The sequence below is a fragment of the Onychomys torridus genome, chromosome 2, assembly GCF_903995425.1.
Source record: "Onychomys torridus chromosome 2, mOncTor1.1, whole genome shotgun sequence".
Lineage (NCBI taxonomy): Eukaryota > Metazoa > Chordata > Mammalia > Rodentia > Cricetidae > Onychomys > Onychomys torridus.
The window spans coordinates 161,812,899-161,839,754 of record NC_050444.1 but is presented as its reverse complement, the minus strand read 5'-3'; the positions used below and the strand labels follow the sequence as shown (position 1 = coordinate 161,839,754).

At 42.0% G+C, this 26,856-nt stretch overlaps 1 protein-coding gene across 5 annotated transcripts in view; it reads right to left on the bottom strand.

The window, feature by feature from the left end:
* The window catches only part of Rere (arginine-glutamic acid dipeptide repeats), a 376,646-nt gene that overhangs the window by 227,238 nt on the left and 122,552 nt on the right, over positions 1-26,856 (bottom strand). For all 5 annotated transcript variants that reach the window (XM_036177343.1, XM_036177344.1, XM_036177345.1 and 2 more), the window contains exon 2: positions 8,249-8,717. In XM_036177343.1, coding sequence (XP_036033236.1) covers positions 8,249-8,573 — 325 coding nt within the window. In that variant the 5' untranslated portion in view covers positions 8,574-8,717. The remainder of the gene's footprint in view (positions 1-8,248; positions 8,718-26,856) is intronic.

Genomic DNA, 26,856 nt, shown 5'->3' with positions numbered 1-26,856 from the left:
TCTCTGATATAGATATAATAGGATGAAAGGGTAGATTAATGAACTTACTTCTAAAGAGCAACAACTTTTTTAAAATGTCTTACATTAGTATAGATTTTAGTCTATTGATACAAACTTAAAGTTAATTTTGTTATGCTATGTATATATTTCTACTCGTGTTTAAGGTATTATATTTGTATAGCTCATTTAAAATTGTAATGGATAATTAAAAGTAGATTCATAATTAATCATCTGTGATAATCATACTCATAGCCATGTTAGTTAAGTTTTCTGAGTATACATAGAGATATTTCAGATAGATAGATAATCTTCAAATACTTCAAAGACCTTCAGAATATGGCATTTAAAATATTTTTTAAATTTAGACTTTCTGGACAGTGAGACATGTCTGCTCCTGGCAGCACCGATTTACTTCAGAGAGGAGGATGGGCATTAAAGACACTTCATATCTTATCTTCACGTTGGCAAAAATAGCCATTTGGGCAAAAAACTGTTCTTGCCTGGACTGCTTGATCAACTGGACATGCAGGACCCATAGAAAGGTGACCACTGAACTTGGCTTGACAAAATGGTCCTTCAGGTTCCTGCTTCGCAGAGGAAACTGCCAGACATTCTACAGGACACTAAAAAAAGTGACCGAGAGACTCTATCCCTGTGAGCTAAAGACAGATGCCCCAACTTTACAAAGGAACATTAAATGAAGCTGTCTCTGTCTACTCTTGTAAGACTCCCAAAAAATGCTTGCATCCTTCTCCCAGTTCTCAGGTAATATTATATCCTTCTGAGGTCTTTGATGTGGTTGAAGACTAGATAGTTATAATTTCCTCACTTATGATAAAATATAAGTGAGATATACAACCTTAGACTCATAAATATAAGATAGATAGGATATCTTCTTTAATATTGTAACTGTAATTCTTGCTTGATAATTGTTTTGTTATATGTAATTGTACTATGTAAAAGTTAAAACCTTCCTTAAAAAAAAAAAGAAAAGGGGAAGTGCTGTGGATATCGCTCTATGTAAATAAAGTTCTGATTGGCCAGTGGTCAGGCAGGAAGTGTAGGCGGGACAAGAGAGAAGAGAATGCTGGGATGTAGAAGGCTGGGGAGAGACACCACTAGCCGCCGCCATGAGAAGCAACATGTAAAGACACTGGTAAGCCACACGCCATGTGGCAAAGTATAGATTAACAGAAATGGGTTAATTTAAGATAGAAAAGGTAGATAACAAGCAGCCTGCCACGGCCATACAGTTTATAAGCAATATAAGTTTCTGTGTACTTTCTTGGTTGGGTCTGAGCGTCTGTGGGACTGGCTGGTAAGAGAGATTTGTCCTGACTGTGGGCCAGGCAGGAAAACTCTAGCAACAGGTCTCCCTAACAACAAAGCTCTTCCTGACTGCCCACCCTATCAATGTATTTAGATCCTGACCCCCAGGTACTACAGAAGGTGGATTTAAGAGCAGAGAAGCTGCAGGCGTAATGAGTGAAGTTGAGGGTATCCTTATAAAAGGGAGGAGTATGGACAGACACCAAAACATGCAGACAGGATTGAGGCTTAGAACAGCTTCTTCCTAGTTCTTTCAGGGGAACATGGCCTTGCCAAGCTCACCAATCTTGGGCTCCTAGCCTCCACATCTTGGAGCCTGCTGTTTAAACCATTCAGTGCTTTGCTACTGAAAGCCTAGTAAACTACACTACCTCTACGATTTCTCCCAAGTAGGAGTAAGATCTATAGTAAAGTGAAGTGCTGCATACTTGTAATCCCAGCAGCAGTTCAGTCTTTCGGAGATGAAGGGTGGCAAGCATTTCATTGAAGTACTAAGTATGTATAAAAAGGGTAAGTGTAATAAAATTTCAAAGAGTGGACAAATTCATGTAAGCACCACCAACAAAACAATGCATGGTCAGAAGCCTGGCAGCTCCTCTCATGCTAAGCCACATACCATACATAGCCCATAACCTACCTTTCTCCTGACCTCCAAGATTACTTGGGCCTCTTTTGAAATGTTGCACTAAAAGAATCATATAATATTATACTTTTGTATTCATTTAACTTCCTAAAGTTCTGTGGGTTTTGTTTGGTTTTGGGTGGTTTGGTTTGTTTTTGTTTTTAGAGACAGGGTTTCTCTATCTTGGAACTTACTCTGTAGACCAGGCTGGCCTGGAACTCACAGAGATTCCCCTTGAATTAAAGGCATGTTTTTTTATTAAAATGGGCCTCATTTGGATTATTCCCAATTTAATTACACACCTCTGTTGTGGGCTATTTTGATCACACTCTGACACTCAGGAACTGCTAATAAAGTTTACCTTCAATCAGAGGGAAGAGCTACCTACCAGTTGACCAAAATTAGCCACAGAGATTTTGGAGGACCCAGGCCATACAGAGAGTCACAGGAAGTAGCAGGGAGGTGCTCAGAAAGGTGCTCAGCCCATTTGGATTGAGGAAGGGGAGAGAGAGGAGGTCATTGGTCACTACACCACCACACTTCTCTGATCAATCAGATTTTTACCCCATCTGACTGTAGAATATTATTTTAAGGTGTGTTACATTTGTTTATGCTGTGGAGCATTTGTTTAATGATGCAAAGATGTGTTGTGTTCTTTTCTGTTGCATTTGTGTAACTGTGGGAAGCTGTGTTACTGTGCCTGTGTAAAGCACCTGATGGACTAATGAAGAACTGAATGGCCAACAGCAAGGCAGGAGAAAGGATAGATGGGGCTGGCAGGAAGAGAGAAGAAATAGAAGGAGAAATCTGGGAGGGGAAAGAAGCATGAGAGAACAAGGAGAGGAGGATGCTAGGGGCCAGCCACCCAACCAAACAGCAAACCATAGAGCAAGTGTGAAAGTAAGATAGATGGGCTGGAGAGATGGCTTCGCAGTTAAGAGCACCCGCTTTTCTTCCAGATAGTTCAATTCCCAGCACCGACATGGCAGCTCACAGCTGTCTGTAACTCCAAGATCAGACACCCTCACACAGACATACAAGCAGGCAAAACACCAATGCACATAAAACAAAAATAAATTATTTTTTTTAAAAAAAGAAAGATATACATAAGTAAGAAAAGTGAAAAAGGCAAAAGGTAGCAGGAATAATTTAAATTCAGAAAAGCTTGCTAGAAACAAGCCAAGCTAAGGCAGGGCATATATAAGTAAGAATAAGTCTCCGTGTGTGATTTACTTAGGAGCTAGGTGGCAGGCCTCCCAAAGAGCAGAAACAACCAACATCTGACTCCAAAGTTTTTATTGATAAAAGAACAAATACAAGTAAACAAAATTACTATTAAGTTTTAAAAGGAATATAGACAGACAGACAGACCCACACACACACACACCCACATCTATTAAGGAAGTGTGACAAGCCTGGGAATGCAAAGCCAATGCCACCGAGCTAATAAAAGGTTAAGGACTAAGATAAGGAGGCTACAGTGTCCACTGGACAGAAGTGGCGTGGGCAGTGGTATCAACAGGAGCTCACCGAGCTCCTAAAGACAGAGCAAAAGTGACTGCTCAGACGAAGAACAGATGCAAAAGTAGTTCTATATAGGACACCGCACAAACTCTAATAACCTGAAGAGAACGGGCCCCTTGGAGCAAGGAACACAAAAGCCTCTCCTCAAAGAACCACTGCAGAACTCATCTGTGGTTCGCTGGTTGTTGGCTGGCTGGCTGGCTTGAGACAACGTCTCACTATGTAGTCCTAGCTGCTCTGGAATTCATAGAGATTCACCTGCCTCTGCTTCCCAAGTCCTGAGATTAAACGTGTGCGCCACCACCTCCCAACTACAGGGCTCTTTCCTAATAACACTTTGGGAGATACCTAAATTCAAAATTTTCCACATATTACAGTCCATTTACATATCTGTCCAAAACTACCAATCCCTAGAAGACCTCTCTTGTAATATTCTCTAAAGGTCCTAAATGTTTGAGAGTCAGCTAAGGAACCATGCCTGTATTTTCTGTGCTTAAAATGAAGGCAGGAGGATCAAGAATCATCCTCAACCACACAGAAACAATTAAAAGCCAGGCTGGACTACATAAGAATGTCTTGAAAAATAAGAAGGGAGAAAAGGACAAATATGCACAGTAAGTAGCACATGCTCTAGGGCCCAGCTGCTCAAGAGATTGAGGCAGGATAGTCACAAGTTCAAGTCTTGTTCAGGAACTCAGTGGGACTCTGACTTGAAACTACAATTTTTTAAGAAGAGCTCAGACTGTAGTAGAGTAAAAGACTCCAAGTTCAATTCCCTCTACAAAGACAACACAGAACAGAGACAGAGACATTGAGACACCAGTAAGGAAAGGCAGAGGCAGCAGTGGTGGGACGGAGTCTGATATGAATGTCCATCTGGGAATCTAGTCATAGAAACCTACTCTTGACTTTTCAGTTTTATAATGAACCTGAAGAATGGGCAATAGTTAGCAAACCTCCCCTTAGAAATTATTTGGGAAAGGTAGCTAAGTCATTTAGCTTTAAATATTAGCATCCAGATCACTCAACAGAAGCCACTCAGCAGGTCAAAGGCAAGCACATACTCACTGTGCCCATGAGCACAATCACAGTATCTCCAAACAATTCAGGCACTCTACTCAGCTCTGTGCATTAACTAATTCTACATCTGTGACTCCAAGCACCAATCAAAAATAATTAGAAGCTGGGCATGGTGGCGCACGACACCAACCTGGTCTACAGAGCAAGTTCCAGGGCAGCCAGGGCTACACTAGAGAAAAAGAACTGTGTCAGTCATAACACAACGACAGAACAGCATTTCTACCCACTAAGAATCTGTAGTGACTTATCAATAACTGCAGAATATGAGATGTGTGCACAGGTTATATGCAATGCTATACATTTTTATACAAGAGACTGGAGAGGCTGGGGATATGAACCAGCAGTAGAGCACTTGCTTAACATGTGTGAAACCTTGTGTTGAATCCTAAGCACTGTGCAAAAAAGAAAAGTGACTTGAGCATCCATAGATGTAGGCACTTGGGGAGGGTATAAATAACACTCCCAAAGTACTTTAGAAGAGCCAGCTGTTCTGTAAATGAGCCCTAATGATCTTCTCCCACATTTCTTTGAGACTATCAAGGAGGAGAATTTCTATCAAGCTATAAAGGTAGCCACCATTTGCCTAACACATTTCCTCCAAGTTCCATCCTTAGAGATAGCAGCAAAGACTGTCACAGTCCATAAACAGCAGAGACAGGTGCTGTTCAGTATCAGAGGTTTTCTTGGCTGTAGAACTTCTCAGTTAACTAATTACCCACCACTTGTGAGGGGACAGTCTGAGCAGCATTTCCCATTAGCACCTGACTCCTAACATACTGAAATGTCCCTAGTGACACCAAAGGGAGATTCCATATTATGTGTGATGAGCAGGGCTGGCATTTGACACTGCACACCACAGCTGGCAATGACTCCAATAGTGCATCCCCATCAACACACTAAACGGTTGTTTCTAGAAAAGGAGAACAGTACAACTTCTAACTGTGAATGATAATCGACTCTAACAACACATTATTCCTTTCTTGAAATTAACAACCACATGGGCCGCCCAGCACTGTGATGCACATCTGTAGTCCCTGCTTTCAGGATCAAACGAGAGATCACAGGTTTAAGACCACTGGGCTGGTGACAGGGTGCTTTCCAAGTCAGTCAATGCTTACCAGACCCTGTCTCCTAAAACCAAACCAAAGCAAAGATATAAGTAAACACAAAAAACACCCTAAATTAAACAGGTCCTCAGTGAACAAAGTGGTAATGGTCTGGAAGACTGGGCTGTAGTGGGAAGCTGTTCCAGCTTTGACCTAGAAGTACAACCCCCATTGAGGTTTTAGTAATTGTCACGCCTACAAGGCGGGCCGAGACAGAAGCCCTTAAGACCTGAGATCCAGACGGGCTGGCTCTCTTGGTTCCTGGACCCTGAACCCTGGAGGTAGACCAAGCAGAGTTCTCCAGAGAACACTGGCGGACTGCACTACACTTTTCCTGAACCCTGTAACCTATCCCTTTACTTGTAAGTTACCCCACAAAATAAACCTTCCTTTTAACTACGTGGAGTGGCCTTAATACTGCAACCAATACTAGGCAGCTGAGACAGCCTTGTGGCCCATTACAGAGTCTAAATCAAAGGGAAGCATGCACAGCACTGGACCCTGCAGGGACGGATGCTCCAGCAGATCTGCAAGTCCTCTAAGGCCTCACCACTGACAGTTCCACACACACCACACACCTCTTCTCTCAACTGTCAACCAAGGAAATCACAGCTATAACAGGACTTTGTGTAATATTGACTATTTTCTGAAAAATCAAAACCAAATCCTATATGGCTCCCTCAAAATGTGAAACTTTATACAAATAAATCAGAAGCTGAGTTCTCAGTGAAATGACTGTGCTAGGTTAATGACATAGTGGCATCCTTTAATCCTGTTGTTGGAAAAACTTCAACCTGGGTGAGACTCCAGTGTGTTGATTATTACTTCCCATGAAATTCTTCTCATGGCTTAGCAGTGTTAACAATTCAATAAAATGATTATGATAGTTCTATCAGCTTCTTTAAGAAAGGCGGAGGGTCTCTCTCTGGTTGGTAGGTAGGTTTCTGAAACAGACAGGGTCTCAAAGACTAGTGGAACTCGTGGTGAATCACCCAATGAGCACAGGCTTTGCTGGTTTCCGTGGCTTCTGCATCCCTTTAATGTATCCCTCTTATTTACATGCTGGTCTGACTCTCCCTGAGCAAAGCCATAAGGTTCAGTGCAGTGATGGCCAGATTACATCTACTGCAAGGGATACAGAACACAGGAATTCAGTTTCCGTCCTGTTGCCGCTGACTGGTGAGCTGCTCACTACCTTGGTAAAGGTTTACCTGGGAGTGATAAATTTGCACTGACAGCCATTTAAAGAAATCTCTTTTCAACTGGGAGTTAGTGGTATACGCCTTTAGTCCCAGCACTTGGGAGGGAAAGACAGGTAACTCTCTGAATCTGAGGTCAGTCTGGTCTACAGTGAATTCCAAGACAGCCAGCACAAAGTAATAAGACCTTATCTCAAAAAAATCAAAAAAAGAAAAAGAAAAAAACCCACAAACAAAACACCTCTCTCCAGTTGCTGATCTGGTCAATTCTACTTCAACAGAGAATATCTTGTTCCCCAGAGTCATAAGGTACCTGTCCCTGCTATGTATGTATTCTTTCTGCAAGCCTAATTTGGAGGAGGGGGGGAGGAGAAGGGGGCAGGCAGAAGAAAGGGAGGGGGAGGGGGAGGGGAAGGAGGAGAGAGAGGTAGGGGGAGGAGGGGGATTTAGTATGAATTCTTAAAGGGTCTTATTAATGAAATCAAACCCGAGGCCAGTTATTGGGGTGAATGCTGGAAGGTCAGAGAAGCAGAACAAGCCACAGCTATCTCACCTCGCCAATTCCTCAGCTGATCCTGTTTCCTCAGGCTGCAAGCTTCTGAATCCTCATCCTATTGGCTCTCAGCTGAACTGTGCTGCTCCAAAGCCTGAACGCTAAACCAGCCAAATGCTTAACTAACTAAATGCTAAACTCACTCTGGTGCCTGGTCTTCACACCTTATATTATCTTTCTACTTTCTGTCATCACTCCCTGGGATTAAAGGCTGGGTTTCTGGGATTAAAGGCTGTGTCACCAAGCCTAGCTGTTTCTAAAGTGGCCTTGAACTCAGAGATTGGGCTAGCTCTGCCTCCCAAATGCTGGGATTAAAGGCGTGCACCACCACCGCCCAACTTCTGCTATGGCTTGCTCTGACCCATTTTCTAGCCACCATTTTTGGCTTTGTTCTAGTGGCTGTCTGTTCTCTGGCCCCAGATATATTTATTAGGGTGCACAATATTGCGGGGAACATAATACCACCACATTGGGAGGAGGAGAAGGAAGAAGATGAAGAAGAAGAAGAAGAAGAAGAAGAAGAAGAAGAAGAAGAAGAAGAAGAAGAAGAAGAAGAAGAAAAGGAGGAAAAACTATTACGTGTATAACTGAGTGAGAGAGCAAACATCAGGAGGAAGCAAGGTCATCCAGAAACACAAGGCAGACAGGGGCCAGGTCCGGGAGAACACAAGCACAGAGCTGGCAAACATACTCAAAGGGGCTCCATGTTCACTGACTTGATTTTGCTACCTCAACTACCGTCTACTCTTCTGGACTCCAGGTCTTCCATACCAATAAAGGAGGTCTATTCCTATCTGTCCCCAGCCCTGTGCAGACTCCACTGCTCTGCTCTTACCTCCTGGTCTGTAGACGATGTCATCCTCAGTGATGTATGATGTTATCTCCCCAGTGTCCGTCCTCTCATAGCGGGACTTTTTTTTAGGCGGTTTCTTCTTGTTCTTCTTTGTGGACTCCTCTGTGGTGGCACTGTTGTTGTCATTGTCTTCGTCCTCACTGTGATCGCTCTCAGCATAATTTTTGGCTCCACCTTCCAAAGTACAGCTCCTTCGAGGCCTGGCATTTTCACTCTCTCTGGCTTTGTCTCTTTTCTCTCTCTCTCGGTCCCTGTCCCGGTCCCGGTCCTTCTCTTTGTCTTTGTCTTTATCTTTGTCAGCTGTCATGATTCGCCACGTGCCTTCTTCTGTCCTCTCACGGCTAGGCCTCCGTGAAAGGTAGACAGTAAGCCTGGGCTTCAGTCTTCTGAATTTCTCACTCAATTCCAGGGAAAATCCAACCACTCCAACAACCCCAACGGTTCAAAAGTGCTAGGAGAAAGAAGAAAAAAAGGGAGTGTCAAATAGGTTTTTACTTGATGTTTAAATGTTCCTCTTATAACATACTGCTTTTTGTCAAATCAGAGCTGGACCAGGCAGTGGTGGTTTACACCCATAATCCCAGCAACTCGGGAAGCAGGGGCAGGTGGATTTCTGAGTTCAAAGCTGCCTGGTCTACAGAGTGAGCTCCAGAACAGAGGGTACACAGAGAGACTCTGTCTCCCCCGCCCCCCCCCCCCCAAAAAAAAGAAGCTGGAGAGAAGGCTCAACATTTAGAAGCACTTGCTGCTCTGCCAGAGGATCAGTTCTCAGTATGGCAGCTTCCAACTGCCCGGACTCCAGTTCCAAAAGGATCTAATGCTGCTCCAAAGGTGTTGAATGCATGTAGTGTACATATACAGATAAAGGAAATGCTGACAGACCTAAAATAAAAACAAAAATCTTTTATTCGTTTACTTATTTACTTTTATATGTATATGTATATATGTATGCCTGCATGAGTTTATGTGTACCACTTGCATGAAGGAACCCACAGAGATCAGAACAGGGTATTAAATCCCCTGGAACTGGAGTTAAAGGCAGTTGTGAGAAGCCATCAAACCTTTAAAAAAAAAAAAAAAAAAAAAAAAAAACACTCTTCATGCTTCCAATATAAAAACATCTCACAGGGCACAGTGAAAGTCAGACCAGTGACATAATTTCTCTCTCTCTCTCTCTCTCTCTCACACACACACACACACACACACACACACACACACACACACACCTGAGTCTTGCCATCTCACAGTGTGGCATTTACTGCCTAACTAAAAATAAAGACTGCTCAATGGTGAACGTAAACTAAACTTCCTGTACACTCACTGTTTTTTACCTTTTTGAAGGAAAAAGTAAAGTATGTCCCAGTTAGCAACATATAATGGGAATAACGACAAAACTGACTAATCCCAAAATTTAAAAGGAAGGAATCTGTAGTACAAATTACTTCTGTATAAAAAGAATAATTTGCACAGGTATGGGAACCGTTACAGGAGTCACTGCCTTCTGAAGACTGTCTCCACCTCCAAATTTCCAAAGCTCCTTTAAGGAATAAACAGTATCTGATTGACAATTTCAAAACCAAGAGCCTTTAATTAGCTTAGTTACAACTCACTCATCGTCCCAGCCAACCATTCTAGCTACGTTCTGGGAGATGAAAGAGAGAGACAGAAAGAGAGAAAGAGAGAGAGAGAGAAAGAAAGAAAGAGAGAAAGAGAGAAAGAAAGACAGAAAGAAAGAAAGACAGAAAGACAGAAAGACAGAAAGAAAGAAAGAAAGAAAGACAGAAAGACAGAAAGAAAGAGAGAAGAAAAGAAAAGAAAAGAAAAGAAAAGAAAAGAAAAGAAAAGAAAAGAAAAGAAAAAAGAAGAAGAAAAAAAGAAAAAGAAGAGCTGTATGATGCCTGTCATAAAGAAACTAGCAAATTCCCATCTCCAGCTTTAAGGACTATTAGGTGGTTTTCGTACTTCAAACTTCCCATCAATAGCGTCCTTAATGAACTTCTCGAGAAATAACCATACCCCTCCCCACAAAACCTTGAGATGTAGGAGTCTACAATAAAAGGAATGAATCTTGAACTTCAACCCAACATAAATCTTAGGGAAAGAGGTTTTACACATCAGTTTTAGAAACCCTAATAATCACTGCTCTATTTTCCACAATCATTTGTTATCTTCCCCAAAGTTTCATCTGAAAAACAATTGTTACTAAATACTGTCTAGGTGCCAGGTGTTTTGGACTAAAAATAAGAGAGGAGCCTCAGATTTCTGCCCTCCATATGCAGCTGCAACAAAAGGAGGCAAGTGATCACACTAAGAGCCATCTGCTTCCTATGCTACCCGGGCCAGATAGGAAACAACATAGGCAAACAAACAAAAGATTGGTCCTGTTTACTTAGCCAACAACAGATAAGACAGTTTGCAATTATATGCTTCAGATGCAGAGAAAATTTTCTTCAGTCATGCCAAAATCATGAAAATTACACACATCTATCCCAAGTCCACAGACCAAATCTGATACATCAGAAAAGCTCTATCAGCATGTCAAATATACTCAGGAATTCAGGAAAATAAAAAATATTAACCATTTCTGAGAGATAACTGAGAAAAGACCAATAGCACTGACCATCTAAATGCAGGTCAGAAGTGTAGCTTAGCTGAAAGTTTTCCTGTGTCCCAGCTGGCCAGCAGTCGGGACAAATCTCTCCCACCTGTATACCATACCCCAAGTCAACACACAGAGGCTTAATTTAATTATAACTGCTTGGCCATTGGCTCAGGTTAACTACTGACTAGCTATTACAGGTGAACTCAGCCCATTTCTGTTAATCTATATGTTGCCAGGTTTTTCGTGGCTTTACCTGTGTGCCATTACATGCTGCTTCCTAAACATCAGGCTGGCGTCTCCTGACTCAGCCTTCCTCTTCCCAGAATTCTCCTTATCTCCTTATCCTGTCTATTCTTCCTGCCTGGCTATTGGCCAATCAGCAGGAGATTCTATTAATTATTTAGGATACAAAATAGGTCTACAAAAAATTAGACCCCAAAAGGCACAAATTAGGAGAGATCGATTACGGACTATTAATGACTTTCAAAGATTATTCAGAGACATTTCCCACTTACAAACAATTGCTGGGGTAAAAAATGATGAACTGAGTAATTTGTTCAAAACCTTGGAAGGTGACAAGGACTTAAATAGTCCAAGAGAATTATCACGTGAAGCTGAGAAAGAAGTGGCTTTGAAGAGAATCTGTCGCCAGTGGTTTTGTTTGCTGTGCTGCAAGTGTTGCTGCAGGGAGCCGAGCAGAGAGCATGCCATGACATGGCTTGTGGTCTTCCTTACACAGAAGGCTCAAAGTATGTACCACACACCTAGATTACTTCTTTCCGTACAGTAAATGTTTTTAGACAGAATTTCAATTTTAAACTTATTTCAAGAAAATGAAAAAAGTATTCTAGTGCTCATAAAAGTTTGCGTAGATGAATCATCTATTTTGCCCAAGTCCCTATAGGCTGTGTATTAGTACCTGAAAATACATAAAGAAACCTGTGGCTCGATTTCTCCACCAAGCAAACCAGAGTAGAAGACACACAGGATCTTCAGTGAGGTGGGTTCACAAGGCTTACCTACCCCTCATCGAATTCTTTCAACTGCTGGGTAAACTGGACAGACCAAGGTGTTCTGGCCATTGCACACTTGACAAAGCAGAGGACATTTCTGCAAGGCCACACTGCCAACGAGTGCAAAGGCAAGAGCAGTGGAGCTGCAGCAGGGCACCTGCCTGAACTGCCAGTCCTCTCAGCGTCCACGGGAGCCAGCCCTCTCAACTCTTCTAAATTCACACCCGCCCATACCGCCTCTCCCTCCAAAAACAAATGAGTGGATGTTTAAAGCAGTGTTTTTCTGTAGCAGGAATGCCACAAATATTCAATGTATGTGCTAATCAACTGCTCAAGTGAAGCAGATAGCAGTATAACCTGCTTAAAAAACGAAATCTAATCTAGAACACATCTTGGAATCACAGGTGTTAGTTATCTACTCCTAGTATGTCCTGGCTTCCTCTTACACCGCTCCTGCATGCTTACATCCATATTTGGGACTCGGAATACACAACCCTCCCTCTGTATGCCTTCGAATATACCACAATTCACCTCCTCTACACAGCTCTTCCTTCTGTTGCCTTGCTCCTCTCCTGCCCTTTAGCTTATAACTTAATAGAAATTTCTTCAAGCTATGATGGCCTGTCCAAAATGGGCATTTAATTTCTACACAACACTTTACTCAACTGGAATTTTACATTTGTTAACTTTTGTCTTCACCTCCAAGCTGGACATCCCTTGAGGTACTGGTCCTCAAGTCCTGATTCACTCTAGGCACATAAAGATGAAGGATAAATACATTATTTCCTCTTCTCACCCTCTTACATAAGTGAGATCTATAAAGAGGCCATTATAAGATTGACTTGGGAATAACTGAAGCAGTACTTGAGCTGACTGATAAGCCAGAAATACCATGGTAAGAAGCAATAAGAACAGCATTGTTGGGTTGGGGATTTAGCTCAGTGGTAGAGTGCTTGCCTAGCAAGCACAAGGCCCTGGGTTCGATCCTCAGCTCAAAAAAAAAAAAAAAAAAAAGAAAAAGAAAAGAAAAGAAAAGAAAAAGAAAAAAGAACAGCATTGTAGCCGGGCAGTGGTGGTGCACACTTTTAATCCCAGCACTCAGGAGGCAGAGGCAGGCGGATCTTTGTGAGTTCGAGACCAGCCTGGTCTCCAAAACAAGTTCCAGGAAAGGCGCAAAGCTACACAGAGGAACCCTGTCTCGAAAACCAAAAACCAAAAAAACAAACAAAGAACAGCATTGTAAACAGGAGGAATTTAATAATTTAAAGGGTATCCAATTAAATAGCTTCCCTTTCCGGCAACCATGGCAGCATTAGCAGAGGCGATGTGTTTAAATAGAGAGGGTGGAATACACACTGGAAGCTACTAACTAATACAGGGGGTGGGGGTGGTTAGAGACTAGAGAGATGGTTCAGCAGTTTAAAGTGTACACTGTTCTTATAGAGAACCTAACCTGAGTTTACACTTCAGGCTGCTCACGCAGCCTGTAACAGCTCCAGGGTACCTGATTGCCTCAGTGGGTACCTGTACTCATATTCACATACACAGACACATCTATACATAAATAAGTATAATAAAAATAAATGTTAGAAACTGTTTTAGCATTCTCCTTTAAGAACAAAAGGAGCCAGGTGTGCATATGCCTTTAATCTAGCTCTTGGAAGGAATCAGGCAGGCAGATCTCTGAATTTGAGGCCAGCCCAGTCTATACAGCAAGTTCCAGGACAACCAGGACTACATAAAGAGACCCTGGGGGGGGAATGGTCTGAATTGGAAGCCCTTAGTGAACAGTGTGGGCCTGCCTTCCTTCCTTCCTTCCCAGAAAAGCAGCTGCAGCCTGCATGCAACAGAAAGCCGCAGAGGTGGGCTACTACAGCTGGTGGCTTGCTTTCAAAGGGAAATCAATTTTCTTTTCCTGTTCTCTTTCATACCAACATGGCTAAGAAAGAAAATGTAATGACTTCTGCTCTAGAAAAGGAAATGTCACTCTGACACCAGGCATTCTCATAAACAGCAACCTGCTGCAGAGAATACCTCAGCACATGCCAGGGAGTCACTGCAAAGCTGCAAGGTGACACTGAACCATGGAATCAGCAGATCTGTAACATCAAGAGAGAGAAAACCTTCTCGTCAGAAACTGATGTGACACAGGCAGTAGCTTTTCCATGGTGTAAAGCTGGTCCACCCAGGACACGTCCTCAGAACAGTTCTCTACCTGTGTGGTTAGTGGCCATGAACACAATCAATCCTCTGGGAGTCTGTATACTCTTTCTCAGAATTCAGGGCTTACTAAAGGAACCAACACCACTGCCCAGAACAAAGGGGTCAAACGAAGAAAGCAGCTTTTGGAGGAGGAACAAACAGCAAATGCATTTGCTTTCCCATACCAGGAAGGCTAAACACTGGGTGGCACTTCCCAAACAAGCTTTGGGAGAAAAACTGAGAGCTAAGATTAGTAGAATATCAAATAAAATTAATTTCCCCCCAGAAACAACGCAGAAGGTAGACAACTACCCAAAACAGCAAAACCTCAGCAAACAATTAAAATCTCTACTAAAATGTGAAAACTGTCTTTTAGGGGCTACATGGTTAAGAGTCCTCTTCCACTGGACCCAGGTCAGTTTTCTATATCCACACAGCAGCTCCCACCTGTCTGTAACTCCAGTCACAGGGGATCAGATGTTTCTTCTGCCTTCCTTGGGAACAAGACACAGGCACAATACACAGACATAATGGCAGACAAAATACGCATACACATAAATAAAAATTAAAACAAAAAAAAACTATTTTATCACTAAAATCTGAAGCAGAAATGTCCACGGGTGAGATGCTGTAGGATATTTCCAAAAAAAGATTTAAAACATTGAGGGTGTATGTGTGTGTGTGTGTGTGTGTGTGTGTGTGTGTGTGTGCGCACACATGTATGAGAGCATGTGTACGTACACACACACACACACACACACACACACACACACACACACACACGTCAGTACACTTGTGGATGGAGACCAGACATTGACATCAAGTGTCTTCTTCGGTTGCTCTCTACCTAATCTGTCACTGAAGCTGGAGCTCCACCAACTCAGCAAGACCAACAATCCAGTACACTTTAAATTCCATCTGTCTCCCAGAGCCAGAATTACAGATGTGTGCTGCCACATATGGCTTCTTCCTAAGCGCTGAGAATTCCAGAACAGGCCCTTGTGCTTATGCAGCAAGCACCTTGTCCCCTCAGCCTCACCCCTACACTTTTCGGAAGCCTTTGATCAGCACATGCAGAACTCTGCAGCATGGTGCACTGCCCACAGCTGTTTATTCTATTCAGCAAAGAAAAAAATTCCCAGTTCACTCTAAACGAAGGTGTCTCTACAATGACACCCTCAACAACTCGAGCTAGAAGTTTCTTTGCTGGGGGACTGTGCTGTATGCATTATAGGATGCTTAGCAGTAGTCATGGTCCTACTCATGTAGGTTCTGCTAGCAAAACCCCAAGTTCCAATCAGAATCACAAAAAAGGAAGAGAAAAACCTCTCCAGATATTGCCACATAGCGTCTGGGAAACAAATCTGCCCACAATTGAGAACTTAAATACCTATGTTGTTTACTTCACAATTATGCCTGACTTACTATGGAATCCACAGAACTAACACCATTACTTCCTTGTCCTGCTAGCTGTGGAGGAGGGGCAATAGCATTCCAAACACTCTAATGTGTCATGTTCTTTGTTCTCTGAAATAAACTGAACTGCCTGAAACAGTAATTACACAGATGTCTCAAGCTGAATGAGGAAAACAGAAGCAAAGATACTGAGAGAATGAAGGCTGTTAGGAGCAATCACTCTTTGGTGACCAGTTCTGCTCCTGGGGCCAGGAGGGGGTTTTTGTTGTTGCACAACTCAGGAGAAAATGGAAAGCCAAGAACAAGGGAAATCAAAGTCCCAGCATCCAAGTCCATGGTCTAAATGGAAGAAAGAATTCTGAAACATGCTTCCCCATAGCACAACTGTAAATAGAAAAATAAGAAAGGAAAAGAAAACTGTAAGAACAAAGAAAGAGGTTGTGGAACTAACTGGTTCAACTGGTAAAGTGCTTGCCCTACAAGCATCAGGAACTGACTTTCCCAGAACTCACATGAAAATGCCAAGCATAATGGTCTGTGTTTGTAATCCCAGCAGCACTGTGGAAGAAGAGAAGGGAGGATTCCTGTGGCTCACTGGCCAGCTAGCCTAGCCTAATTGGTAAATAGGCCAATGCAAGACTCTCTCAAAAGAGAAGACAAGCCTGCTGAGGATGAAACCCAAGGTTGTCTCTGGCTCTCACATACACAAGTATTTGAAGTCAGCCACACAAGAACATACACTGCAGGGTTCCTTTATATGACAAGTCCAGAAAGAACAGAAAGCAGACTGGGGATTGCCTAGGACTTCAGGGAAGAGTAAACGGGTTTTCTACTGTGGGTATAGTATTTCCTTGGGCTTGATGGAAATGTTCTAAAATTACAGTGACGAGTAAATTATATCTCAATATAAACTGTCCAAAACATACATAAAAGCAGCAACATTACAAGCTTCATAAGAAAGGCTCAGGCTTTGCTCCAGCAAAGATTTGCCACCAGCCTATGAAATTCACAAGGATGAGCTGCACCTCTGTGAATGACAAAAGCTGCACTTCAGGTTGTGAAAACAGTTAAACACATGGAGTTCTAGTTTGTGAAATGCTGATCATGAGAAGGTCATCTGGATCTTTTCCATGCAGCAGCCTGTAACAAGCGGGAATCCCAGTCAGTCTTACTCCATCTGCGTCACACGCCTGGAGGAGAAAAAGTTAAACAAGGCTCTAAGATCCCAAACCACCTGCAGTCATGGCACATAAGCTCTTAGCATCTGATGAAGGAAATAAAACAGCAAATTTTATAACAATAAAATTACACTTCATACACACATGAGACTTCTAATCCATAGGGAAAAACCCTATCAATGGAAAGATGGAAGCATGAAACACACTGGAACAGTACCACTAAACACTTCATGTCTTAAGTCTCAGGTGAAAGGTTTGGCTAGGAGCAGAAGCCTAAGTCAAACTTCAATCTGCTGTTTCCTATGTCCGAGTCATTCTAAGTAAGTGTAACTTTTTCTCTAAACCCATAGAACCTATGATCTAGTGGGGAAGGGAAGACAGTAAAATGCTATGATAAATAGTACTTAAATGGGAAAAGCAAAATGGAGAAAAAGCTAGGTACAGTGATGGGTGGACATTAATTTATTCAACACAATCAATAGCAAGAGGTCATTTGCCATGGAGGAAAGCACCATAAAGGAGATGGCATTCTGAGACAAGAAACAAGCAAGTTCAAAGGCCTAAGACAGGAACACCTTGTAAAATGTCACGGTGGCTGAAGCAGGACTTGTCTCCAGAAATCACAATGTAAGTTACATGTTAACAGACTGTCTGGTCTGAACTCCTGAGGTTAGGAAACAGTTAACTGTTAGGCAAAGCAGCAGGTAGATTTAGGATGGACTCTGCAAGCATCCAGATCCAAGAGACCAGGTATGTATGGAAGGCAACAGAGGAGAGACGTGAGAAGGCAGCAAGGATCTGGCTTATACTTACTTAGAAGGGAGAGTCACCACTGACCCATACAAGGAGGAAAAGAAAAGAATTTAGAATGTGTTCAGTTGGAGATGCCTCAAAGATAAGACACAGGCATGGGTCAAAAGGTCAGAAAGCTCTGGCTTATGTATAAATCTAACAGCACAGAAACAGGCCCAACAACCATGAGACTGGGTGGTATCAAAAGAAACTATACGGGCTAAGATTCAAGGTAGAAAAGAACACAATGGGGCTGGGTCCGCTGATAGATACAGTGCTTAACTGGCATGTACAAAGCCTCCAGCACTGTGTAACCAGGTACGGTGGCACAGCACTTGGGAGGTGTAGGAGGAACACAAGGAAAGAGGGTGGAGAGAAGAGAAAACAAAGAAAGAAAGACTGAAACAAACAGAATATTATGGGCAGGCCAGTGAGTTTGTGAAGGGGGTGTGGGAGCCATGACACCTGCAATGGCGGGGTGATAGCAGCCTGTGTGAGGATGTCACTGGAAACCCTTCCATGGAAAAAATACACCATCTATTCACAGAGAAACTCTCAGACTTAACAAGTGACTATGGACAGATTCCATATGAATGCTGTTACCTAATGCTACATTCAATAAAACCCAGGCAGCTCCAGTCCTGGCTGGTTCCCACTGGAGGAAGATACATCAGATGGAAACACTTCCCCCTGCTGTTTTTCAGGGAAATACAGCAGCTGCCCAAATGAAAATGTTTGCCAAGCTAGAAAACTTAAGGAGGAAAAATTGCTCAAATGATTCTCACAATGCAAATTAATGAACAGCGTTACAAGACTACAAAAACAGCTTTTTAACATTTTGAATACCAAAGTAAAAATTTTAAGGTTCACTTAATATGGTTTGCACATAAGTGAAAAACACATTCTTGGGCTGGGAAGATAACCCAGTCAGTAAAGCACTTGCCTTGAATACCTAAGAATTTGGGATCCACTCCTGCAGGTAGAATAGCATACTTTTAATCCCAGGACTGAGAAAACAGAAATAGGAGGAGCCCTGAGGTTTTCTGGCCAGCTAGCCTAGCCAACCTGGCCAATCCCAGGCAGTGAGAAACTGTCTCAAAGAAATATGGCCAGGGTAATTGATTGGTAATAGCACTTGCCACAAAAATCTGATAACCTGAATTTGATGCCCAGAACCCACCTGGTAGGAGGGAATTTAGTGAAAGTTGTCCTCTGAGCTTCAAATGTGTGACACATGAGCGTCCTTCCATGCAACACACACACACACACACACACACACACACACACACACACACACACACACCAATATTAAGTAAGGAAAAAGGGTGGGCAGCACTATCAAATGGCACCCAAGGCTGCCTTCAAGCCTCTGAGTGCACAAGTGTACACACCCACAAACATGTAAATTTTCAACGGTAGGAAACAAAGTAAGAGACAGGGATAGGTTTCACCGGTGATGTAAATTGATGTCACAAGCTAAATCTAAAAAGGTTAAGTGAAATGGGCAAACCTGACATATTCTTTATAAAAACAGGTTTTTATATACCTGATGTGGGTAGGCTTAATTAGGTTTTTAGAAAACTCAATGTGCAAATTATTCAACAGTAGAAGTTATTTATTAAATGAGATCAGGCTAAAAATGACATGTAACAATAACATTAAAGAGTGGATTTACGGCTACGGGTGCAGTTCAGTTGGTAAAGTGCTTGTATAATCTCTCTCAAGTCCTAGGTTTGCACCCCAGCACTGGATCAACCAGGCAGTGACGAAGATCTATGAATCCCAACACATGAGAAGTGCAGAGGCAAGATGACCTAGCTAGACCCTGGAGGAGGATGTACAGGAAGGACCTAGCAGGGTAGAGAGGTTGATGTCCACACTCAAGTTTTAAAAGAGTAAAGTGATTCATTGGGAAACATACCTTGTGAGTAGAGATACTGCAGACTGTACTATCATCTGCCTCCTACTGGGCAGTCCCTCATCCCTTATAACTACAAGTACTTAGAAGAAAACTGCACCCAGGTGGCGGCGCACACCTTTAATCCCAGCACTTGGGAGGCAGAGGCAGGCGGATCTCTGTGAGTTCCAGGCCAGCCTGGTCTACAGAGTTCCAGGAAAGGCGTTAAAAACTACAGAGAAACCCTGTCTCGAAAAACAAAAAAAAAAAAAAAAAAAAAAAAAAAGATAAATAAACGAAAAAAACAGCAGAATGAAGTCCAGGACAGACAGCCTTGCAGAATGTCAGCTAAAGTCTCAACTGGCTGCTCAGTGTCAACAGGAGTATTCCTAGATATTCAGCCTCAGCTATACTTTGCTTCTGACTCAAAAAATATTAAGCCCACTGTACTTCTGTCAAAATAAAACTAACAAAATAAATGTCAATAACTCAAATTTAACAAAATAAGAAGAAATGTGGCAGCACCCTTAGATCAGGTATTTACAACAGAAATCTTTAATATTATTTGCCAAGGAAAATATTAATTCTATATGCCAAAAACAAGGAATGAAGGAACTTGAGATATGTAATCAATGATACACAGAATTAGGGAGACAGTAAGACTAGAGTCTAGGAATAAACTCACCTTTCCCATTGCAGCAGTTATTTGTGACAACCAGCTTCATGGGAAAATAAAACACCTTCACATATAGCAGACCCCAGCCCTGATGAGCATGTACTATAGTCTCCAATGAAAAGCCCTTTTAGCCCCTGTTCCAAACAGACCACCTGGGATTTAAAGGAATGAGTCACAGGACCACATCATGAGTTTCCCATAGGAATGTAGCACCTCCCTAAAGCAGTCTGTTTAGATCTTGGGAAGAAGTTCATTACTTTAAAAACCATTAATTTGTAAGACAAAGGACTCTAAAAGATAAATGCCAAAAAAAAAAAAAAAAAAAAAACTGTTTCTTTAAAGAATGAGGTGAGAAAGCTTCATGCTATCAGTATTTTTATATTAAAAGCATGCCTAAATTTAATTGATGAAATATGATCTTAAATGTCAGCTTTAGTTTAATAACATCTACAAAGGTACAGCTTTTTCCATAAACCACTGGCTTAAGCAAGGCTTCATCTTGACATTTATAAATTGTTAAAACAGGCTGTAAGTATCACCAGGTAAAGAGAGAACCTCTTGATTTATAGAACTGAACATTATTATTAAAAGATATTGTATTTGGATTTCTTTTTTAAGGTTTAAAAAAGAAAAAGAAACAGTATATCCTTATCAGTCCAAACCACCTAAATACTGGTGTTGGAAGTGGAGGAGGGGGAGGGGGAAGGAGGGAGTGGAAGACGACCTGAGGAACTGGGCACAGAAGCAGAAGGCACAAAGATCAGGAACACAAGACCAGCCTTAATTCCACAGAAAGAGCAGAACAGATCACCGTAGAATACTAACTGGTAACACTGTGCCAGAGTGCACAGAGACTGGACTTCCTCCACAAGCAAGCCTATCAAATTTGGCAAAGGTCATGTGCTGACAGGCATAATCAATACCACACAGTTATGTTTTTCTCTAAGCTTTGATCTCATACAGTGCAAGATAAAAAGACAGTACAGCAATGGACAGATATGGTAATTAAATACAGCCTGGATCCCACTGTTCAAAGCTAAGCTCCCTTGATCAACTTCCTCAATTTTGCAGTCAAGGAAAATTTAAACCTATAATGAAATACTCGTTCCATATACTACAACCAACCACAAAAATACCAGATGCTCAGTTTACTGCCCAAAGTAAAGACACACTGAAGAACTCCAGGCTCTGATGATCTTTAAGGGCACCTGGAAAATGCAAGCAACAGTTCAGAATATAAACTGTCAAAACAACTGACAAGTGCCCTGAAGTGGAGGGCAGAAATGTCCAGAGAGCAGAGTTGTAATGGCATTATTAAGAATAACTCTCTCACACACATCAGCATACCAAATTTCTTGGAAAAAGCTTTCAATGGAAAAACTGACACCTTTGATTCAAGTTAATCTGATCATGTCTATGAGACTTGGGGAAATGCAGACTTCTTTCCTTGCTCTTCCCCAAACTTACTTTGCAAATTCCAAACACACAGCAAGATTAACCACCTAGACACTGAACCATTTGCAGCACTCAGTAATTTACGGCATTTTTAACCAGCTAAGTATGATGTGTGTGTGCTAAGTCTTCTCTCTTCCCTGCTGGCTTGTCACTTCTAATGTCTTAACAAAATGACAAGATACAGACTCCTTAAGGAGTATTTCAGAATATACAGAACTGTAGACGTATGAAAAAGATCCAATAATATTAAAAGGCAGCCTTCATCTGCAAGAAAGCATAGAAATCATCAATAGTGGAAGAAAAGATCCCCCACGCCCCAGGAGCAGGGTTTCTCTGTGTAGTTTTGGTGCCTGCCCTGGATCTCACTCTGTAGACCAGGCTGGCCTTGAACTCACAGAGACATCAGTAGAAAAGATTTTTAAAGCATTCTGAGAACCCCATTCTCATGCCCTACACCTAGATGAATTCTACTCTACACTATGATCAAGAGTAAGGTCCCACAGTCACTACCACTATAAACACTTCCCACAGATATGAGGCTTGGCCATCAACCCATGGGATGAAAACCAGACCTGTCTGGAATTTGAAACCCTTCAGGTAAGCAAGGTAACAACACAAGTAGAATGAAGTGAAAAACAGAAGAAAGGAGGCATGTGGGTGGGGTATCTGAGGAGCTGCCAAGAGATTTTAGTTTGAGAAAGCACTGGTTGTGTCTGTACTGCCTGCAATCAAGCTCCTCACTGAACTAACAGCAGGAAACACTCTCTGACTCCAGAAAATGGGAGAACAGAAAAATACTTTGGGGACATAAGAGGAAATAAATCCAGAGGAATGAATGTGATGAGCTGAGAAGTGCTGTGGATATCGTTCTGTATAAATAAAATGCTGTTTGGCCAGTGGCCTGGCAGGAAGTATAGGCGGGACAAGAGAGAAGAGAATTCTAGGAAGTGGAAGGCTGGGGAGAGACGCTGCCAACCACTGCCAGGACAAGGAAGATGTAAGGTACTGGTAAGCCACGACCCACGTGGCAACTTATAGATTAATAGAAATGGGTTAATTTAAGATAAAAGAAACAGATAACAAGAAGCCTGCCACAACCATACAGTTTGTAAACAATGTAAGTTTCTGTGTGTTTACTTGGTTGGTTCTGAGCGTCTATGGGCCTGGCGGGTGAGAGAGATTTGTCCTGACTGTGGGCCAGGCAAGAAAACTCTAACTACAGAGAAGGCATGAGGTGAAGATACGGAACTGAATACAGACCTTCTGACAGAAGGCACAAAGCTCAGGAACACAAAACTAGATTCTACACAATCAACACAGTGTTCTTATTAAAAATCTCTGTGTAGCCAGGCATGGTGGTACACACCTTAAATCCCAACACTTTGTGAGTTCAAGACCATATACTGTTCTACAAAGTGAGTTCCAGGACAGTCAGGGATAAATAGTGAGACCCTGTTTCTAAATAATCAAAAACCAAACCGTCCACCCCAAAAAGTAACATGAGTGTGGGACACATTACTTTAAAAATATTCCTAATATTTAATCTGTATGTTATGCAAGTCCCAAAAGTTCACAGGTAAGAACACTGTTCAAGTTGGTCATCAATAAAATCAAAACCTACAGTAATACAGTAAATCCCAGTGCAATTGTGTCATTACAAAACTTACAAATGGCCAATGCCAATTCTCACCCCAAGGAAGAAGGGAAAAGGGAAGGACATAAGAAGGTGAGAAACACAGATCTTCAGAGTTTTTGGTGGGAATTTGACTCCCCAGATGCCTAACAAGTCAGCATGGGACAAACCACTAAGCAGGTTTGAAAAGGTAACAAACAGGGTCTAGTGACCTTTATTACCATGTTCCTGGCTCAACTCAAACCATGTGAAGAATGGCCCTGTCCAAAATAAAAAATAAAAAATAAAAAATAAAAAAAACCTCCTAAATTGTGAGTGCAGTATCTTTTACCAAAAAGAAAAAGACTCAAAAAGACCAAAAGTAAGAAAAAGCTACCAAAAGTGTAGCTCTGTGTAGAACGCTTGCCTAGCATGTGCTGAGCCCTAGGTTCAATCCTCCACACACAATAAATAAGTAAATACATAAGCAGCCAACAAACTACCAAGGGGAAAGGAGACATCAGGAATTCAAAGAAGAAAGTCTTCATCCTATTGCCAGCCTTGGGGACCAAGGCAGTCACACTACCTCTGGCTTCGGTGCACCTTCAATCTAGGCTCCTCACCAGTGCAAAAGGCAGAACCAACTTCTAGTCAACCAGAGGACTGTCACACAGGACAGAGAGCACAGCATACAAGTGGCCATTAACTGGCTCCTCTCTCAGACCACAAAAACCAGAAGAAAACATGGAGGGAAGTTCTATTAATCTTTATTCCTAATCCCTTCATTTATCTTGGGCCCCAATTCTTATATTTCATAAATACAAAGGCTACCTAATCTTCTGTCGTAAGTTTTAATATTTTTATTTCAGAGCTTGTATATAAAATACTATCTCCTCCTTCAAGACAAGGCTACCCTGGTCATCCTTCCTTCCCAACTCATCCACACAAGCCTTCCCTGGGGACATCCTGTGCTTGGACTTGCTCCTTCCCCCTTTTTAATAAGACAGAACGAAGATAATGGCAGTAATAACAAACACTCTAGGGCTGTGAGAAGATAATCTATGTAAAGCACCAACCCACACACACAATACTCAGCAAATATTAGTTAACACCAATAGAACCAGCAGCTAAGAGTCTCCAGTGAACATAGGCTTTGCTAATAAGAAGTTTGGCTTCACTGCTCTAAAAGATCCTTATGATGATATTTTATTTGTGCTGAAATAATTTTATTTTTTTATGTTAATAAAGTTGCCTGGGGATCAGAGCTAAGAGCAAACCATTAAGCAGAAGTCTGGTAGTGGTAGCACACACCCTTAATCTGACCACATGGCAGGCAGAATCTCTGTATGTTCAAGGACAGAGCAAGCATGGAGACACACACCTTTAATCTCAGTACGAACCATAGAGACCTGGAGGTCTGTATAGACAGGCAGTGTTGAGGAAGTCATGTGGTTGTGTTTATAGCCCATGAGAAGGCAGAACAGAAAGGCAATAAAAAGACAGGACACAGGAAGAAGGTCTCTCTCTCTCTCAGGGGAAGGACAGCAGTGAGTGGCAAGATAAGATGGTCTTAGCTCTTGGCTACTGCTCGATCTCTGGGCTTTTAATTCTTTATTTGGCTCTGTGTTTCTTATTTAATAAGACTGTTTAGAATTACATCAGATCCTTCCATCCCCAAGTAAACTTTCCTCAGCCTAAAGAAACATTGTCTATCGGTAGTGGCGCACGCCTGTAATCCCAGCACTGGGGAGGCAGAGGCAGATGGATCTCTGTGAGTTCAAAGCCAGCCTGGGCTACAAAGAGAGTTCCAGGACAGCCTCCAAAGCTACAGAGAAATCCTATCTCGAAAAACCAAAGAAAGAAAAGAAACATGGTCTACAGGTTTCTACTTGAATCCACAAGAGCAGGCCATATTTACCTGAAACACCCAAACACCTGATGAGCACAACCCGTTAAACCTCACTTTTCCTTAACAAGTTTTCCTCGTTCACAATCGCAGAGTACAGATAATGAGGCAAACTGCTATGTTCTCACTGACAGTTTTGTAGTGGTATTTGCTCCACCATAACTTTGGCCTATAGGGCCGGAAGGAGGCAGCGCTTCTTGCCATCTTCATACTTGACCTCTTAAGTTTTTTGTTGTTGATTTTTGTCTTTTGCTTTTAAAAAAAGAAAAAGAAAGAGTTTGGGATTTAGCTCAGTGGTAGAGCGCTTGCCTAGCAAGCGCAAGGCCCTGGGTTCGATCCTCAGCTTAAAAAAAAAAAAAAAAAAAAAAAAAAAAATCAGCTGGGCAGTGGTGGCAGATCTTTGTGAATTCGAGACCAGCCTGCGCTACAGAGTGAGTTCCAGGAAAGGTACAAAGCTATACAGAGGAACCCTGTCTTAAAGAAAAACAAAAATTATTTTCATTTATATGCATGTTTGTGTGCCTGTTATCTGTACATGCAATGACTAAGGAGGCCCCATGTAGGGTGTCAAATCCTCTGGAACTGGAGTTACAACCAGTTATGAGGTGCCTGATGTAGGTACCGAGAACCAAACCTAGGTCCTGTGCAAGAGCAGCAAGAGTTCTTAACCACTGGCCATCTTCCAGCCTGTTTCTTGCTTTTTAAGACAGAGGCTCCCTACAAGGACCAGCTTACATGGAGCTCACATGATTGAGGCTAGCCTGCAACTTAGGGTCCTCCTGCTTCTACCTTCCAAGAGCTAGGGTTGATGATTTATATGCAGTTTATGCAGTGATGGGGAGGAGACCCTGGGCTTTGCACCTGCTACACAAGCATGCTACTAACTGAGCATTCTCCAGCCTTCCTTTGTTAAATACTTGTTTTAAAGATACTAGAGTAAACAGTAGCTTTTATTTCACACAAAATATCTTTATGCTATCCATTCATCCCAAATTCCTCTAAAAGAAAATATAATAAAAGGTATCCACAAAAGTATAAAATGTAGCTATTAGTGTCTCAGATTTTACTCATTCAAGGTCACATCACTTAATTACGATTACTCTAGGGCTGTGCTGGCAAATAGCTGGTTACTAGCTGCACAACTATGGAGTTTATTAAACAAAATTTAAAAGCCAGTTCCTTGATCACACTCCCTACATTCTAAGTGATTTCCAGCCATGTATGTGTGCCCAGCAGCTACTATATCAGAGATAGAACATGTCTGTCTCCACAGAAAGTCCATTTCCAATGATCTAGAGATAACTATCCATAGGTAAAAAATATTAAGAATTCTATTTCATCAGTAAAACCACCCTCTTCTAATCCACCCTAAGTGCTTCTGGCGAACCATGAGACTTTATTCTTGTCTCTCACAAAAGCAATGACTGTGATTCTGAGAAACAGAACCCAGAGTCCCACAACAATCTGAGTCTTCCATTCTTTCAGCAATTTATACATACACCCTGACCCATGGAAAAAGGAGTAAGAAAGCATTTCCCCCACTACACCTTGTCCAATACAGGCACATCTGCCAGGTCTTACTCACAATGTCATCAAGTGACATTGTCTTACATGATCACACTCTTTCTTTATAAATTCTCCTTTCCATTCCAAGTGCCTCTGACTCCTTCAACACATACCCTACCACTCTAAAGCAGAGCTGAGTCTCTGGTAGACAGGCTGTATGCAATTACTGTCTTCAGTTTATCCACTCTTAGAGGGCTCCTGCAATCCTGCACAACAGTCCTGTGGGAATGGAGGAAACTGCCTTTCCTTCATCATAAAAACAAAGCCTTGGTTTC